Source organism: Natrix helvetica (assembly GCF_964273705.1).
Source record: "Natrix helvetica genome assembly, chromosome: 7".
Classification (NCBI taxonomy): Eukaryota; Metazoa; Chordata; class Lepidosauria; order Squamata; family Natricidae; genus Natrix; species Natrix helvetica.
The window spans coordinates 14,376,103-14,393,519 of NC_138558.1; the positions used below are offsets into that span (position 1 = coordinate 14,376,103).

Here is a 17,417-nt window from a genome sequence, read left to right on the forward strand (position 1 = left end):
TTCCAAAGCAACTAAAGGCTCTGGGTTGCTTCCAGAGGCAAAATATCTGTCAAGTTTCATGTATCCAGGAAAAGAGTATCAGGCCCAAATTTCTGAGTTGATAACCCTGTTAAAAAACTAGAAAAAGCAATGAAGTGTCCTGTTATACTTTTAAGAGTGAACCTTTTATGATTATGGTTAATTTAGTCTAAATTAAACTAATCAGATTCATGAACTTATCCTGTATTACAGATGGATGGATGGATGGATGGATGGATGGATGGATGGACGGACGGACGGACGGACGGACGGATGGATGGATGGATAATTAGATAGGTAGGTAGGTAGGTAGGTAGGTAGGTAGATGATAGATAGATGATAGATAGATAGATAGATAGATAGATGATAGATAGATAGATAGATAGATAGATAGATAGATAGATAGATAGATGATAGATAGATAGATAGATGGATGATAGATAGATGGAGACAGAAGGAAAGAGGGAGATTGGCATGCATGTTGTGACTTCACATGTCAGAGGAAAGGCTGTAAATTCTAATGGGCACTAAAGGCGAGACAAAATGCATTGGGTTGCCATTCCCATAATTTCCTTTCATCATGGCCAGGGTGCCAGATAAGTGCCAATCTAGTCACACTGGCATATAGTACATGAGAATACATTGTGTGATACTTAAATAATATATTTTAGACATGGTACAACCCAGAGTTGGGTTGCTCCTGGTTCGGCCCGGATCTGGCGAACCTATAGTGGTGGCAGCGGGAGGCTCCGCCCATCCACCTGGACACTTCTGCGCATATGCAGAAGCACGCACACGAGCGAACCAGTAGTAAAAAAAAAAATGGAAATCCACCACTGGTACAATCTTTTACTTAAAAAAAAAGAGTCCCTGTGATTTTATTCCACTAGTCATTGCTCACTATAAGAGGCGGTACTCCTCTCCATTTCAAGGCCATTGAACCAGCACTGTCTGGCCACTATGATGTCACGGACCGCTGTTACCTTCCCAGCGAGTGGTACCTAATCATCTACTCCCATTTGCATGCTTTTGAACTGCTAAGTTGGCAAGAGCTGGGGTGAGGATGGGAGCCCACCCCTTTGTGTGGAGCTCGGGTCTTGAACATGGGCTGCTGGCTTTCCCGTCATCAAGCCCAGCACCTTAACCTCTGTGCTACCATGCTGCTTCTCTTTTATTAAATAGCAATTATCTCCTAATATCTCCTTATATCCTAATAAGGGAGAAGCGAGAGGGTGGAATGGCTCACCAAAAGAGCTTTGAGGGTCAATGGTGCTTTTTCTCTACACCTGAGGGTCAGTTCACTTTTTCGGGTGACTGGCTTAGCTGGGATCACTTCTGGGGCCAGCAAAGCAGCTAATCAATTTCTAGGCTCTGAACTCAGTGATATTTTTCAGGCACCGTCTTTAAACAGAAATATTTTGAAGTACTTTGAAACGTAGCAAGCCAGGCTTGCAGTCTTCAGGAGCCCTGGAACATAGGGCCAGGGATGACCTCATTCCACAAATTTGTCCTTTGGCAGTGACAAACATACATACACACAATGTATCATAGTGAATTTGCTAGGCTTATTGTGGACATTGCTGCATCTGTCCTGCTGAAAGGATTGCAGGGATACGTTTCTAAATTCCTGTCCTGACTACACCACTGGTTGAACCAACGTTACAAATCAAACATGCATTGGGATGCATTGTTCCAATTCTGATTCTGCATATAGTGGAGTTTTCCAGCATTTAGGCCAGGGGTGTCCAAACTTGGGAACTTTAAGACTTGTGGACTTCAACTCCCAGAATTCCCCAGCCAGCTGGTTGGGGAATTCTGGGAGTTGAAGTCCACAAGTCTTAAAGTTCCCAAGTTTGGACACCCCTGATTTAGGCCAATGAACGGAATATTGAAACCTAGCTTTTTAAAGATAGGCAAGCTACATATAACAAGTAAATATTAAAAGGCAACACTCACAATCATAAAAACAAAGCAAATATTTATCAGGAGGTTCGCAACTGATGTGACGTTTTGTCCTGTCGCAACTGCCAGAGCGAGAGAACTAGAGGCATATGCAATTAATATAATAGTGAGCATCATGATAAAGAAAGATGCCAAAACTGGCTTGAAACCTGCAAGAAATTAATATATACACATATACATATGTTGGATGTATACAAATGTACATACATGCTTAGTAACAACCTTAACAGAGATTTAAACAAGTAGTCCTCGATTTACAACTATTGATTTAGTGGCCGTTCAAAGTTATAATGGCAGAAAAAGTCATTTCTGACCATTTTTTACACTTAATGACCATTGCAGCATTCTCATGGTAGAGGGGTGATCAAAATTGTGGTGTTTTGAGTGCTTGGCAATTATCATGTATTTATGACAGTTAAATATCCTGCTTTTGCAACCTTTTGGCAAGCAGTGTCAATGCAGAAGCCAGATTCACTTACCAACCAAGCTACTAACTTAACAACTGCAGTGGCTCACTTAACAACTGTGGCAAGAAAGGTTGTAAAATGGGACAAAATAACTGTTTAACAGAAATTTTGGGCTCAGTTATGGTCATATGCCGAGGACTACCTGTACTTCAGCCATGCAATCAATCTTCTGCATGTCCACTCAGAAGGAAGCATCCCTAAATGCAATTGGTGCTTACTGCCATGTCATATATCAGAATTTGTTTTTATTTGCTAAAATTCTGCTACTTGTACTTTGGGTTGAAAATAATTTTATTAAGGCTTTCATATCTAAGTTGCAAAACATTTCAGACAATCCTAAAAGGGCAGAAACAGTTGGAGTTTGCTATATTCCTCTGATACCTCTTAGTGGATGGATTTTTGCAGCCCAGAAATAGTAGCCCAACTTTATAATTGTCCCATAAGTCTTAAAAGCTTAGCAATCCCTGTAAGACTCATTGATCGCAATCAAGCATTTTGCAAGTGGGATATCCAATTTCTTTTGTCTATTGCTAGCCCCTTGCAGAAGAGTTTCTACCCAGCCATGTCCTTCCTTCCAGGATGGCATGAACTGTAACGCAATGTTCCTTAAACTTTTGGGCACCAGCGACCAGTTTCGTGGACAATTTTCCATGGACCGAGAGGGGTGATAGTTTCATGAGCTACCTAGATCTCATACGTGTGCAGATGAAGCTTTGCTCACCTGCACGGCCCAGTTCCTAACAGGCTGTGGAGTAGTAGGAGTCTGCAGCCTGGGGAGTAAAGACTCCTGCTGTAAGGGACAGAAATAAACTATTTGATGTTGCATTTTCCCCTTTACATTGGAGAATTTCTGTCATTCCCAAAACTAGTGAATTTGCTTAGCAACCATAAACAGTTGGGTTTGGAATTTTGGGGGACGGGATTACTGCCTTTTTAAACTTTTCGTATTGCTTGGCCATGCTTGAGCACTTCTTCCATTTATTCTTATTCTTATATTTTTATCCCACCATTTTTATAATACGAGCTAAGACGGCAATACCTTATATTCCTGCCTTCCATTTTCCCCACACCAACAACTCTGATCTTCTGATTTCTAGGCCAGCATCCCACTACACCAAAATGGCTCTCAGTGCCAAGCTCTAAACCAATCTCAGCCTCCTTATACTTCCCCTGAGAGAATAAATCATCCAATTGGTCAGTTGTTTGCATATAACAGTGATTATAACTAAAGAGAGCCAACTTGGGCTAGTGTTTAAGGCAGTGTTTCTCAATCTTGGCAACTTGAAGATGTCTGGACTTCAACTCCCAGAATTCCCCAGCCAGCTGGGGAATTCTGGGAGTTGAAGTCCAGACATCTTCAAGTTGCCAAGATTGAGAAACATTGGTTTAAGGCATCGGGATAGAAACTGGACTGTGAGTTCTAGTCTAGCCTTAGTCATGGAAGGCACCCTCAGTGATTTTGGATTAGTTCTTTTCTATCTGGAAAAAAAAATAGGAGGAGGAAGGAATATTAGGTATGTTTGCTGTCTTGAGGTATTTAAAAAGTAACAATGGTAGAATTTTAAAACTCTGATAAATAAAACAGAAAGCAAACAATATGTCTCATTTCTCTGTACCACAAAAAAGGGTGCAGAACTGAGTTCACTTGCCTATCGTGAAATAATTCAAGCTGGTGAGGATGATGCCTGGCAAAGTCCTCATTGGCATCATGTCAGCTATTATTTTTGAGAAGAAATATGCAGACACTCTATAATAGCCACTTATATATTCATGTCTGCAAGAAAAAAAGACACTTGTACACATATATACATACACAAAACCTGAATAATCAAATAAATGCATATGGCGGGTTTCAGATTGGGGCCTAGACCCATGTAGGAATTTAGTGCATTTTCTTCAGTTATCTTAAATGTTTTCAGTTAAAGATGAAATAGTCTTTTTAGCTACATTTCGTATTGGCTATTTACATCTATTCACCGTCCTGGGTGAAGTGGGTGATAGTTCTTTTTGGTGCCTGGAGGCTGTGGGGACCTGGATGGGGAACAACATACTTCAGCAGAACTCTGGTTGGATGGAGTAGCTGTATCGAGGAGTTTATCATCTTTGGTCTTGAGTGGGGTTGCACTACTCCAGACATACCCAAGGAGTAATTTGGAGGTCCTCCAGGACTCACAGCTCCTGCTTGAACAGCAGGTGGCAGCCTTGTCTTGGATGGGCTTTGCTCAACTTCATGTTGTGTGCCAGTTATACCCTTTCCTGGATAGGGAGGGTCTCCGCTCAGTTACTTATACCCTGTTCATCTCCCATTTGGTCTATTGCAATATGCTGTATACACAGAGCTACCATTGAAAGGTTTTTGGAAACTTCAGCTTGTATAGAATGCGGCCATCTTGGGCACCCAAAGAATGGCACGTGTAACACCTATGCTGCACAAGCTGCATTGGGTGCCAGTTTGCTTCTGAGTCCAAATCAAGGTATTGGATATGACTTTTAAAGTCATAAATAACAACTGCCCAAAGCAGAGGTGGAAATAGTTTATCACTGAATGGATTTTTTTTAAATTTAGACTCTGAAGACTCATATCATCATACCTGAGACAGAGAGGGATGTTCAGTCTTGGGATACTTAAGGTAAGATTCTTCATTATTGTTTTGGACTGAAGGTAACTGTCAATGCTCAAAAAGACTCTAGCTGAAGCAATATTCTTTTCTTGCTTCGTTCTTAGTTGCCATATTTAGCGGGGAAGGGAGACTGGTGGAATGTAGAATGTTTTCCTCCAATGTGCCAGCAATAACAACAATAAGGCAGGAGGGAGTGCTGAGAAATTCATCACCTGCTTGGTTGGCTAATATGACCTGCGACACAGCGGTGTGGCCAGTATTTATTCTTTAATTATACCAAAAACTATTCATTAATAACAGAATTATTCAGTGCTGGTTTCACATTTGACTGTGCCGATATGATGTACCCAATAAATGGGATTTTTTTAGGAAGCCAAGGCCTCAGAGTCTTGAATTGATTGGGAGCATTGCTCGGAACCATGATAGTAACAAAGTCAAAAAGACATTAAATACAATCTTTCAGTCCTCATGAATTGAGGGGTCTAGGACAACTTGCTGCGGGACTCCTCACCCCGGCCAACTCTCTGTGGGAACAACTCACCATGAGACTGGGTCTTCCATTCGGGGTGGGGGTGGGGAATACTGACTACAGTTTATTGCAAACAATAGGCCTAAAGAACATGCATGGGTACTGTGAATGAAACCAACAAATGATTAACCAAAGAGTAAACAAATGCAATTATTAACTATAAGAAAATACTTTGATGTTCCATTACATGCAGATTTACCTACATAAATATCCTTTTTTCTGTGATAAAAAGTTCAACGGTTGTAATACTGTTCAAAACCTGATTCGTTGCCAAAAAGAACAAAGCACCAATTCTACAAGAAAACCCAAGAATTTTCAAATTAGAAAGGGAGAACATACGGACCACAAATATGAAGCACTAATGACACAGAGCATGATAGGATCACAATATAAAAAAATCAAGAGTGCCTCCAAATGAGGAAAATGTTACATGGGATACATACAGAATGTATATAAGTTGTAATTTACCCAATGACTACTAGATGGTAGCAAAGAAGTAGAGAAAGCTTGAGACTTTGCTTCTGTCTAGTGGTCATCTGGAACCCAAATATAGTGGCTGGCTGCTGCATGAACACAGCAACCAGGAAGTCCTATCTCTCCTGCTGAAATACAGATAATAAGGACATAGCCACTCTGTACACAGTGGCTTTTGCCAATCAAAAATAGATGCACTTTTCACTATACTGGAAACCAGAAGCATCAAGGGCTTGGTTACTAGAAAAGGCATGCAATATAAGCCCATAAAAGAGTATAAGACATCAATAGAAGTGAATATTTGTAGCTCAGGGTGGAATTTTGGGGTCCTTAGTGAACTAATGATATTACCTATATTGGTAATGAAACATCTGCAAGAAAATAACCAAGTTCAGAGACCTCATAGCATATTAAAATTTCCAAAAGAAAAATAGTTTCTATTGCCCAATCACACCCAACATTTTGATATTCTTGATCTCCCTTGGGACATTCCCAATGGAAATTGCCTAATTTTCCTCAAAGCAAAACAAAACAAAAACAAAACACAATACTTTGATCAAATAACCAAAACTGATGTGAAGTTATTTATCTAATTTCCTAGGAAATTACTCTTCCCTGCTCTTCAGGCAAAGGAGCAAGCTAATAAAACAATATTGGAGATTGTGATGCTAACTTTTTTTTTTACAATTGTTCTAGGCCCTGCTAATCTCAAAAGTTAAACTATTAATTGAGAAAGGTGCATTTGGTTTAGAAGAATGTTTCTTACATTAACTAACCTATTTTGAATGCCAGTTGCATCGTTTTTAACGCCAGAAAAAACAGCTCCAGTAATGATTCCCATGACTGTGATAATAGCTATCTAGGAAGAAAGGGTACTTCAAATTATCAATGTTAGAATGAAACAGGGATGAAATGTTTTGACAAATTAATGAGCTTATAAAATATAGCTGTTTTCTGTAGTTCTACAATTTAAATGATATGACAAATATTCCATTCCAATGCCTAGGAAAGGATAGGGAGAATAGGGATGGGAAACACCTGCTTTTACAACTAGGAGGGTGATCTAAACTGCAAAAATCTAGTCAACCACTAAATGGAATCAATTAGTTAAAGAAAACTCCCATTTTTTGTACCCATATCTGGTAGTCTTGGCTTGGGCTGTAGGTATCTTAGATTGTACTAACCAATGGTATCTATCTCTTAGCCATAGTCCATTGACTAAGAGACAGTTGATTGGATTCCTACAACCCACTATTCCACAATCAAAGAATATTTTGCATATATGTAAATCCAACCTTATCCAAATTTTGAAATCATACTAAGTGGTGGGTTGGGTTGGGTTGGGTTGGGTTAAGTTATGTTGAGTTGAGCTGATTTTGGCCTAACCAACAAATCATTTGATCTAGACTCTTTAGCTTCCATAATTTAATTAGTTGAAAATTCCTGTCTGGGAACTCTATGGACTTCCAAAGTCACTGTACAGCAGCAGTTTATGGTGGAGGGCATTAAAAATAAAGTAAACTATGCTTGAATGTGTTAACCAAGTAATTCTAATGACTACTCAGAACTACCATTTGGTTAATGGGGATTACTCTTACATAAATATGCCTAGGATTGTGGCACCAATTATCATAATCAAGCTGACGGATATCTAAGATTTTTATTTTGAAGAATAAGCATATATGATTAAAATCTCAGCTAAGGTGATGGTAACAGTCTGCTCTGAAGTGTTGAACAGGAAGGATTGCCTCAATCAAAATGACAGGAAGCTCTTAAATGTGGTTCTAGGGCTCAAGAGAGCTGCGGAAAGATCCAAAGGCCGCCACTTATTCTACCATTAAACAATTGGAGTGGGAAACAAGGATCATAGCTAGACCCATTTAAGAGGATTAACAAAAGGGATTAATTCCATGAAATATAAGGGCTTTTGGAAGAATGCCTCCAAAAATCCATCTATAATGAGGTTAGGGAGATAGAAATGATTGTGAGAAAAAAGTCAGAGCTCTTAGCTGAGGGGAAAATTGTAAGCTCCTAAAATCATAATTCCTGTCACAAGGTCAAATTTTTACAAAGCAATTTATAAGATCCACATAAGACTAGCACACACATAACAAACTTTTTAACTTCACGGCCTCTCTGCGTAGAAAACTTAATAGTTACTATTATTACATTAGCTATGATGTATTAATGTTCGAAGGTGGTTTCATTATCCAGAAGATGACTAGAAAAGGAAGCCATGGCTTGATATAACTTTGCAACTTCATTCCCAGACTTCTTCGGCATTTATAATGACTCTAGTTGGGTAATGAAATGTCTGCTAGCAAACAACCAAGCCCAGAGAGCACTAAGGAGTCTAAAGACTCCATTTGTAAATGGGAATAAATGCAATAATTCTAGATCGGCCACAGATTAGCTATATCAAAAACCACTTAAACATATACAGGTTATTTCATAATATATACCAAACATATACAGGTTAATACTTAATATATCAAGCAGGAGGAGGAGGTCACTTTGTTTACCTGGGCTGTGGAATTTTGTGGATTGCCTATCAAATTTTTAAATGTGCGCCTGGACAGCCACTTGAGTTGATGAAGAAAAGGAGTGGAATATGGAATTCCTTTAACCACCGTTCCCATTCTTTTCTGCTCCTGAGACAGTACATCCAGTTCTTCAAGCATTTTTTTGTAGAAACTGCATTTAGAAAACTGTACTGCTAATGTTACAGCAATGGTCTCCTGTTCCCTTTCAGTTGCCTCCAGAACTGTTCGAGAGACAACAAAAAAGCCAAATTAATGCATTCAAATAAAATGAGAGAAACATACAGGTCAGTTGATGGGTCAGTTTATGTTCTAGGTCATATCTGTCTTTTGCAAACAGCCACTTTTCCACTGGTGAGCAGCCGCTGAGCTCCACCATGATTCCAGATTCATGTGATTTTGCAGTTTTTCACTGCTTTTCAAGGCAGTTTGAGAAAAATAATCTTAATAATAATCTTAAAACAGCCTATGAAGGAAGGCAGCAAAAGATATGTGTGTTTTCAGATACATTTTCTTCAGTATCCAAGTCAGTATCTCCTCAGAGTGGAATTACAAATAAGTTTGTGTGTATGTGCAATGTGTCTATGTTGGTATGTATAACAGTGGTGAGATTCAGCCGGTTCACACCTATTTGGGAGAACCGGTTGTTAACTTTCTAAGCAGTTCGGAGAACCGGTTGTTGGAAGAAATCTCATGTTGTTTTTTTCCACTTTACAGGGCTAATCCTGTAAGGAAGGCAGGAAGGAAACATTCTGGTGTTGTTTCTAGCCTAATCTTTATTGCCCTGCTTACAGAAACTGCCTCTTCGGTTAGCCCTTATTGCATTGTAACAGCTAAGGTGAAGTGAGTGAGTGACGTTGAGTTGGGCACGCCCACCCAGTCACATGACCACCGAGCCACACCTACCCAGTTGGTCATTAGAGCAGAGAACCGGTTGTTAAATTATTTGAATCCCACCACTATATACACATACATACATATACATACATGATCAAACTCTCTAGAACAGGGGTGTCAAATTCGCGGTCTCGCAGGCCATATGCATCACATGCTGGCCATGCCCACCCCCAATTTAGTGAAGGGGAAAAAGTTGTGATATGTCATATGACGACGTGTCATCGCAGGCTTTTGAATATTCTTTTTAATTGAAAGACTTCTCAAAATTGGCAATTTTAAGATATATGGACTTGAACTCTCAGAATTCCCCAGTCAGCATGAACTCCACACTAAAATTCCAAAGTTTGAAAAATACTGAAATAAATGATAGGAATGCAAAATAATTTAAACAAGAATTGGATAACCAGGAATGAATGAACAAATCAGTCTCTGTGTGTGTGCGTGCATACGTGTGTGTGTGTGTGTGTGTGTGTGTGTGTGTGTGTGTGTGTGTGTACAGGTAGTCCTTGATGTACAGCTATAATTGAACCTCAAATTATAATCATAGGTTAAGTCAGTTAAACAAGTCATCACACTGACCTGATTTTACGACTTATTTTTTCAGTGGGTATTAAGAAAACACGGTGATCACAAACAAAGCCTATTGACTGCGATGGGTGTTTTTGCTGGAAGCCAGAAGTAAATGACAGTTTCTGGCAACAAAGCAAAAAATTACAGTCACATGACTATGGTTCACTACAAATGGCCATAATTGTGGACTAGTTGGCAAGCATCCAAAATGCAATCATGTGATGGTGGGGGAGAGTGGACTAGCCCTCAGAAATTCCTATCCAAGTTCTAAGTACCTTTGGAGGGCATCCATCCTAACTTCAAATGGTTGCTAAGCAGCCAGTCACTAAGCAAGGATTGCTTTGATCCTTACAAATGAATTTTATAAATATATTTTATTTATAATGCCTTCATTCCTTCCTTGCCTTTCATCACCTCTCTGAGATCATTTTGGCTGTTCTGCCCAGACAGTTCTCTTTTTTATTTTGGAGCTGGGGTATAGGAAAGAGAGAAGGCCTTTTGAAGCAGAATCTCCCACTTCACGTTGAGGGTGCTAATGAGTTAATTCTTTTTCCTGAAACAATTACCCACGTGCGGCTGGCTCGGGGCCAATGCACAAACACACCCCAATTTCTTCCACAATAGAGCCGAGGTGGTGCAGTGGTTAGAGTGCAGTACTGCAGGCTACTTCAGCTGACTGCTAGCTGCAGTTCAGCAATTCAAATCTCATCGGCTCAAGGTTGACTCAGCCTCCCATCCTTCCGAGGTGGGTAAAATGAGGACCCAGATTGTTGGGGGCAATATGCTAACTCTGTAAACCACTTAGAGAGGGCTGTAAAGGCACTATGAAGCGGTATATAAGTCTTAAGTGCTATTGCTATTGTCATTCATACTTGTGCTGTGAAGTGTTATTTTACTTGCTGCAACCGCCGAGGAATCCCCATTGATGATATCCAGAAAAAAATCAGCAGGGTTGTTGTACGGTTCGCACACAAAACCTATAAGGATTTTTTTTAAAAAAAAAGTCATTACCACAGCAGTCTTAATGAAAACTCATAAAGCAATTACAACTTGGTGGTTTTTTTAGTTACATCCAATTTGGCTACTTCATCATGCTTTATGAGGGATAACCAAAAAAGGTACTAACAAATCTTTTTTTTTTAAATTAGACATTATAAACCAGAACTTTCTAACTGACGTAATTGTTTTCAGAGATACCAGAGTTTTACTATATTTAGACCCTAAAACTGCCCATCCAACCAAAGGGGCTATACAGGTAGTACTTGAGTTACGACTACAACTGAGTCCAAAATTTCTGTTGCTAAGTGAAACATTTGTTAAGTGAATTTTGCCTCATTTTACAACCTTTCCCACCACAGTTGTTAAGTGAATTGTTGTTGGTAAGCAGTTGCTAAGTGAATCTGGTTTCCTCATTGACTTTGTTTGTCAGAAGGTTGCAAAATGTAATCACATGACCACGGGACACTGCAACCATCATAAATATGAGTCAGTTGCCAAGTGCCCAAATTTTGATCATGTGACTTTAGGGGTGCTGCAAAAGCCGTAAGTGTGAAAAGCAGTAATACAATAAGTCACTTTTTTCAGCGTTATTGCAACTTTGAACCGTCACTAAATGAACTGCTATAAGTCAAGGACTAGCTTTATATCTATATTTGTAAGTTGGCCAAATAGGAAATTTAGGAAATAGGAAAATTTCCTAAAATAGGAAAATTAACTCCAGTTATTGGCTTCTTAAGCATGTGAGAGAGGGATGGTCTAGAAATGTGAAATATAAATACAATGCAATGCAATGCAATGCGATAGATGATAGATGATAGATAGATAGATAGATAGATAGATAGATAGATAGATAGATAGATAGATAGATAGATGATAGATAGATGATGGTGCAACTCCAGATTCAGAAAAGTGAATCCTCCCTCCCTCATTAACTGGCAACTGTTTATTTATTTTCCATACATATAACTAGGAAAACATCTCAAACTACAAATCATAGGGATAATGTTCATTTTGAGAGCACTGACTTAATAAAGGTTTAATAACTCCCATCTATTGCAACATATCCAGAATATATTAACTCTAAGCCAAAAGGCTGTACCAGAGTCCGTTTGCCAAGCCCTAAAAGTTTTTTTAAATTCTATATGAACTGTTTAACGCTGAGTTGCTCTGAGCCTTCTGAGGTCCTTTATCAGATAGTAAGAGGTTGCTGTTTGTTATACTGTGCTTAGTACCATTAACCACAAGGAGGCAGAGGAGTTAAGGACTTATTTTGAGTTTCCTCTGAAGGGATTTCTAACCCCAACTGAAACACAAATTTTCATTCAATAAAGCAAGCATACAACAAATTTATGATCACTAGACTCCAAAAATGTCTAGTGACATGTCTAGTGTTTAATTTCAACAAATCTTACTGTCCAAAATTAGTATGTCCTAAAAACAGGCATATTCTTGTTATGAAATGGATTAATAAAGAGGCATATATATGTTGTTAGTATTTAGATAAGATATTTAGATGTGATTTAGATTTTTGAGCATAATTTGTTTCCTTTGGAATATATGATTTACCTCTGGAGCAGTGTATTGGGGGGGGGGGGGTTGCATTTAGTCAGTCAGTCTGAAAAGGGATTTGCAGGTTTTATCAGACTCTCAAAAGGGCCATGGTGCAAACAGGCTAGGAATCCCTGCTCCAAGAGATGTCTAAACTCAGATTATTTCCTTCTGCTTTTGTTCCCAGACACAAACATATGAACCATTTTTGATTTTATGTTTTCTTGCAACTTGTTTCATACAATATATAAGCTATCCCATATGTCTATCACAACTCTAGCCAGTTTAAAAGTAGAATGATTAGCGCTAAAACAGCAATTTTAAAAATAAATATATACACAATAGTGACATTTGCCAAATATCCATTCTGGGGAGAGGATTGTTATTAAAACAATCAGAACATCAAGTAGCTATATTAAGCCAATCCACCCATCCTATCTATTTACCTACCTACCTACCTACCTACCTACCTACCTACCTATCTACCTACACACACACACACACACAAACACACACACACAGTGACACACACACACACACACACACCCCATCCAAAGTTTGCTGAAAAAGCCAGATCTTCAAGGCTTCACAGAAGTAAGCAAAGCTACATTTTCTTAGCTTTTCCTCCAGATCGCACATAGATAACCAGGTGCCAGGCTTTGCTTACCTCTGCAATGTATTTCCTTAAATAATTTTTTTCCCACTAATCATTGCTCAAGATATATTTCTTACTGTCCAAAATATTCACAGGGACATCCATAATATGTACCTGTAACAACTCCCAGTGATGGAAATGCATTGCCTTGTGTTCAGCTCCATTAATCTCTGCTTTTAGGAAAGATCAAATTCTTCCTTTTCAGCCAGACATTTTTCACTTGGAGTTTGTATTCCACTGATTTTAACTGGTGTTTTTTTTTTAAAAAAATAAAACGATACCTTTTCCATTTTATACTGGAATGTTAATTCCCCAAATAGAAAAGGGAGGGGGCTAATGAAATTAGATAAGAATGGGGCTCACCCCATTAAAAACTCACCAAGACTTTTGAAATAGGGAAGTGTGTTGTCAGCTGGTCCGTGATACAAGAGCCTTCCAGCAGCAAGTAATGTCAGGCTGTCAAACAACTTGAAAATTGAGTACCGGGGCTGATGGATTGAAAAAATGATTGTCTTTCCTTGCAGTGACATCCTGGGTGCAAAACAGGGAAGATCATTACCTCATGTATGAACACTTTGCTTTTAAGTGCTCTGCATCAAAGTACAATATATACAGCTTGAATTGAGAAAATGGATCAGGGTCTTGAATGAAGCTACCATAGTCAAAAAATGCTGAGGGTCCTATAGCCTTACCCCTGCTCAGCTAAAACCACCTGTTTTAGCCCAGTTCTGTCTTAACCATAGCCAATCAATCAATCAGAACAGAGCTGGAAGGGACCTTGGAGGTCTTCTAGTCCAACCCCCTATGGAAGCAGGAGACCCTATACCAGTGATGGTGAACCTATGGCACGCGTGCCACAGGTAGCACGCGGAGCCATTTGTCAGGGCATGAAAGGCACTGCCTTGTCAGCTGGCCAGCACGCATTGCATTATGGGTGTGGCACGCCCACACATGCCCCCCCTGCGCTCTCCCCACTTATGGCACGGGAGCAAAAAAGGTTCGCCATTGCTGCCCTATACCATTTCAGACAAGTGACTGTCCAGTCTCTTCTTAAAAAACTCCAGTGATGGAGTGCCCACAATTTCTGAAGGCAAGCTGGTTAATTGTTCTCACTGTTAGAAAGTTTCTCCTTAATTCAGAGTTGCTTCTCTCCTTGGTTAGTTTCCATCCATTGTTTCTTGTCCTGCATAAAGGTGCTTTGATAAATAAGTTGACCACCCCTTTCTCTTTGTGGCAACCTCTCAAATACTGGAATACTGCTATCATGTCCCCACCTAGTCCTTTTTTTCTCTAGACTAGCCAAACCCAAATCCTGCATTATGTTGTATTTTGTGTATTAGTGTATTATGACACTGCACACATTTATTTTAGCAAACGTACAAAGACATATTGAACATTTATTTTTTTTGGAATAAAAAATCTAAATGAAACACGTTCCTTCATTAAACTGCTAAATTTACATCATGTACTGATCATAGCAAATTGAGTTTTCAAAACATAGCCATAGCCACTTAAATATATATATTGCCCCATAATACTTTACAGCACTCTCTGAGCGATTTACAAATGTCATCTCAAATGTCCCAAATAATCTGAATACTCATTTTATCGACCTCGGATGCATGGATGGCCGAATCAACCTTGACCCCCTTAAGGATCGAATTCTAGAGCTTGCCTACTATACTACATTCCAACCACTGAGCCGCCACCGTTGTAAAAGACACATGAAATGAATTAATGACACACAATGAAGAAGATTCTCCTGGCCACCAGGAATGACACAAGTACAGCTCAGTGGTGGGACCCTGCCGGTTTAACAACCGGTTCAGTGATTGCGTGTTGTGTGTGCATGCACAAGTTTACAAAATCTTACTTCCACGTTACTTCTTGGTGAGTAACACAGCTGAGGCGCAACAATCCGCTCTGCTGCGCTAATCAGTGGTGGATATAGGTAAGTAAAGTGCAAGGACGGACGGGTGGGCCAACCTGATTGTCGGAGTGAACTGGTTCACTCTCAGCTGATCGTCAAACTTACTGGTGCATCCGAACCGGTCTGAACCGGCTGAATCCCACCCCTGGTACAGGTGGTTTTCAACCTAGAGCACAGTTGAGCCTGACATTTCCATTGGTAAGCCAAGCAATTGTTTAAATGAGTTGCACCCAATTTTACAAACACTTTTTTGCCACAATGATTAAGCAAATATCTGCAGTGGTCGTAAGAGTGAGGACTGGCTGCAAGTCACTTTTTTACATTGTAAGGTCGCTACACGAATGGCCGTAAGACGAGCACTACCTGTGGCACAGATTACCTTTTTAAGAGCAGCAGGACGGCATTGGCTGTGCTAGCATCCAGTCCTGTTGTTGGTTCATCTAAGAACAACACTTTGGGGTTAGTAATGAGTTCTAATCCAATGCTGGTCCTTTTCCTTTCCCCCCCTGAAACTCCACGAGTAAAATAGGTGCCAACCTGGAGCAGCAAAGGAAATGACAAAATAAACTTCATGGAAATGTAACATTTCATGAACAGTATGGGGGGGGGGGGAAAACATTTCAGCATAAAAAACTTTAATAATGTCTGTTCCTGGTAACAACTGACTTTATCAAATGGGACACCATTGAAAGAATACGGGGACCCGGAATGCCAGTTATTTTAGGACCCTCAGTCCACATTCAGCATTTTGACCATCCACATCTGGCTCGCATGAGATCAATCAGTAATTAGAAATCAAATGTAAATAAGCGCATGCCATGTGTGCAATACAACTGCATTGCTTTTATTTTGAAGGCGACTGCTTTTTTTTTTTTCTCAATTTACATATGTGTGTGGATGGGTGTGTGTGCCTATGCATCTTCACATTGGTTTGGCCCTTCACAACAGCCCCATTTCTCACATGGGAAGATTGTTTACCCACCCCTGCATTAATTGAATAGAATAAGGGATCTCAGATGGTTATCTTAAGCAACCTGTCCTCTTGCACTGGTGAAAGAATGCACATTTATATGGAGTTCATGTGATCCTTTGTTGCCAGAAAGATCCATAAGACCTCACCTAAAGATAGCACTTAGACTTATATATCGCTCCACAGTGCTTTTACAGCCCTCTCTAAGTAGTTTACAGAGTCAGCGTATTGCCTCCAACAATCTGAGTCCTCCTTTTACCGACCTCAGAAGGATGGAAGGCTGAGTCAACCTTGAGCTGGTCAGGATCGAACCCCTGGCTGTGGGCAGAATTAGCCTGCAATACTGCATTCTAACCACTGCACCACCACAGCTGTTTTAAGAGGCAACCTCTTTGGATCACTGGGTGCGTTTGGACCACTGGGATTTTGAGAACACGCATGTCCTTGAGGCACTCACAAAATGGCCGCCTTGAACAAATCTTTCCTCATAGATTAGTATTAGCATGTGCAGAACAGAAAATAAAGATGGCGTCGCCCAGGATAGAACAGTACGGTCACGTGTCCAGCTAAGTTACTACCTATTTAGCCAGACCAAACCAGTAGGAACCCACCTCTGATGCGGATGAGATGATCCACAATTCCTCATTTTTGCAGGCCCTTCAGCTGCTACATTATGTTAAAATAGGAGTGATACAGCAGTTGCAGACTGGATGCTTTCTACAAGCTCAGCACAGCCTCAACTGCAGTTCCTATAACGCTCAGGGATCATTGTTCTTGCAAAATAGAGTCATACTAATGGACTAAAATTTCTCTTATGTTCTGATTAGGTCAAAGGTGGACAAACACCAAGCCGCAGCTTACATGCAACCCCCAGACATATTTTGGCGGGTTTGTACCATTGTTTATAGGCATGAATATTTACACCGCTAAATATTGGTACCTCGTTTGGGCTAAATGTATGTATAGATGATACCTTGGAATCTGCAACTTTAGCCAAATCCAATTCCTTGAGAACTTGTTCAACCCTCTGCTTCTTTTCATATTTGCTCGTAGATAAAGGTAGACGAAGGGCTGCTGAAAACATTAAATTTTCTCTGACTGTCAAGGTCCCCATCACTATGTCATCCTTAGAGATTAAGAAAAACAACTGGACATTGTCATTTGGACATTACACTTGCTTAGACTGCTATTGTACAGTCATTATTAGACACTTAAGAGGGTATTGAGCATTCACAGA

At 39.8% G+C, this 17,417-nt stretch overlaps 1 protein-coding gene across 1 annotated transcript in view; it reads right to left on the minus strand.

Annotated features, from left to right (window-relative positions):
- LOC309395275 (broad substrate specificity ATP-binding cassette transporter ABCG2-like) overlaps positions 1–17,417 on the minus strand; it is a 29,392-nt gene that overhangs the window by 8,218 nt on the left and 3,757 nt on the right. The window contains exons 4-12 of the mRNA XM_081959320.1: positions 17,154–17,306; positions 15,590–15,747; positions 13,660–13,811; positions 10,951–11,055; positions 8,594–8,835; positions 6,848–6,930; positions 5,801–5,890; positions 4,097–4,221; positions 1,975–2,129 (exon numbers count right to left, since the gene is read on the minus strand). Of these exons, the coding sequence (XP_081815446.1) occupies positions 1,975–2,129; positions 4,097–4,221; positions 5,801–5,890; positions 6,848–6,930; positions 8,594–8,835; positions 10,951–11,055; positions 13,660–13,811; positions 15,590–15,747; positions 17,154–17,306 (1,263 nt within the window). The remainder of the gene's footprint in view (positions 1–1,974; positions 2,130–4,096; positions 4,222–5,800; positions 5,891–6,847; positions 6,931–8,593; positions 8,836–10,950; positions 11,056–13,659; positions 13,812–15,589; positions 15,748–17,153; positions 17,307–17,417) is intronic.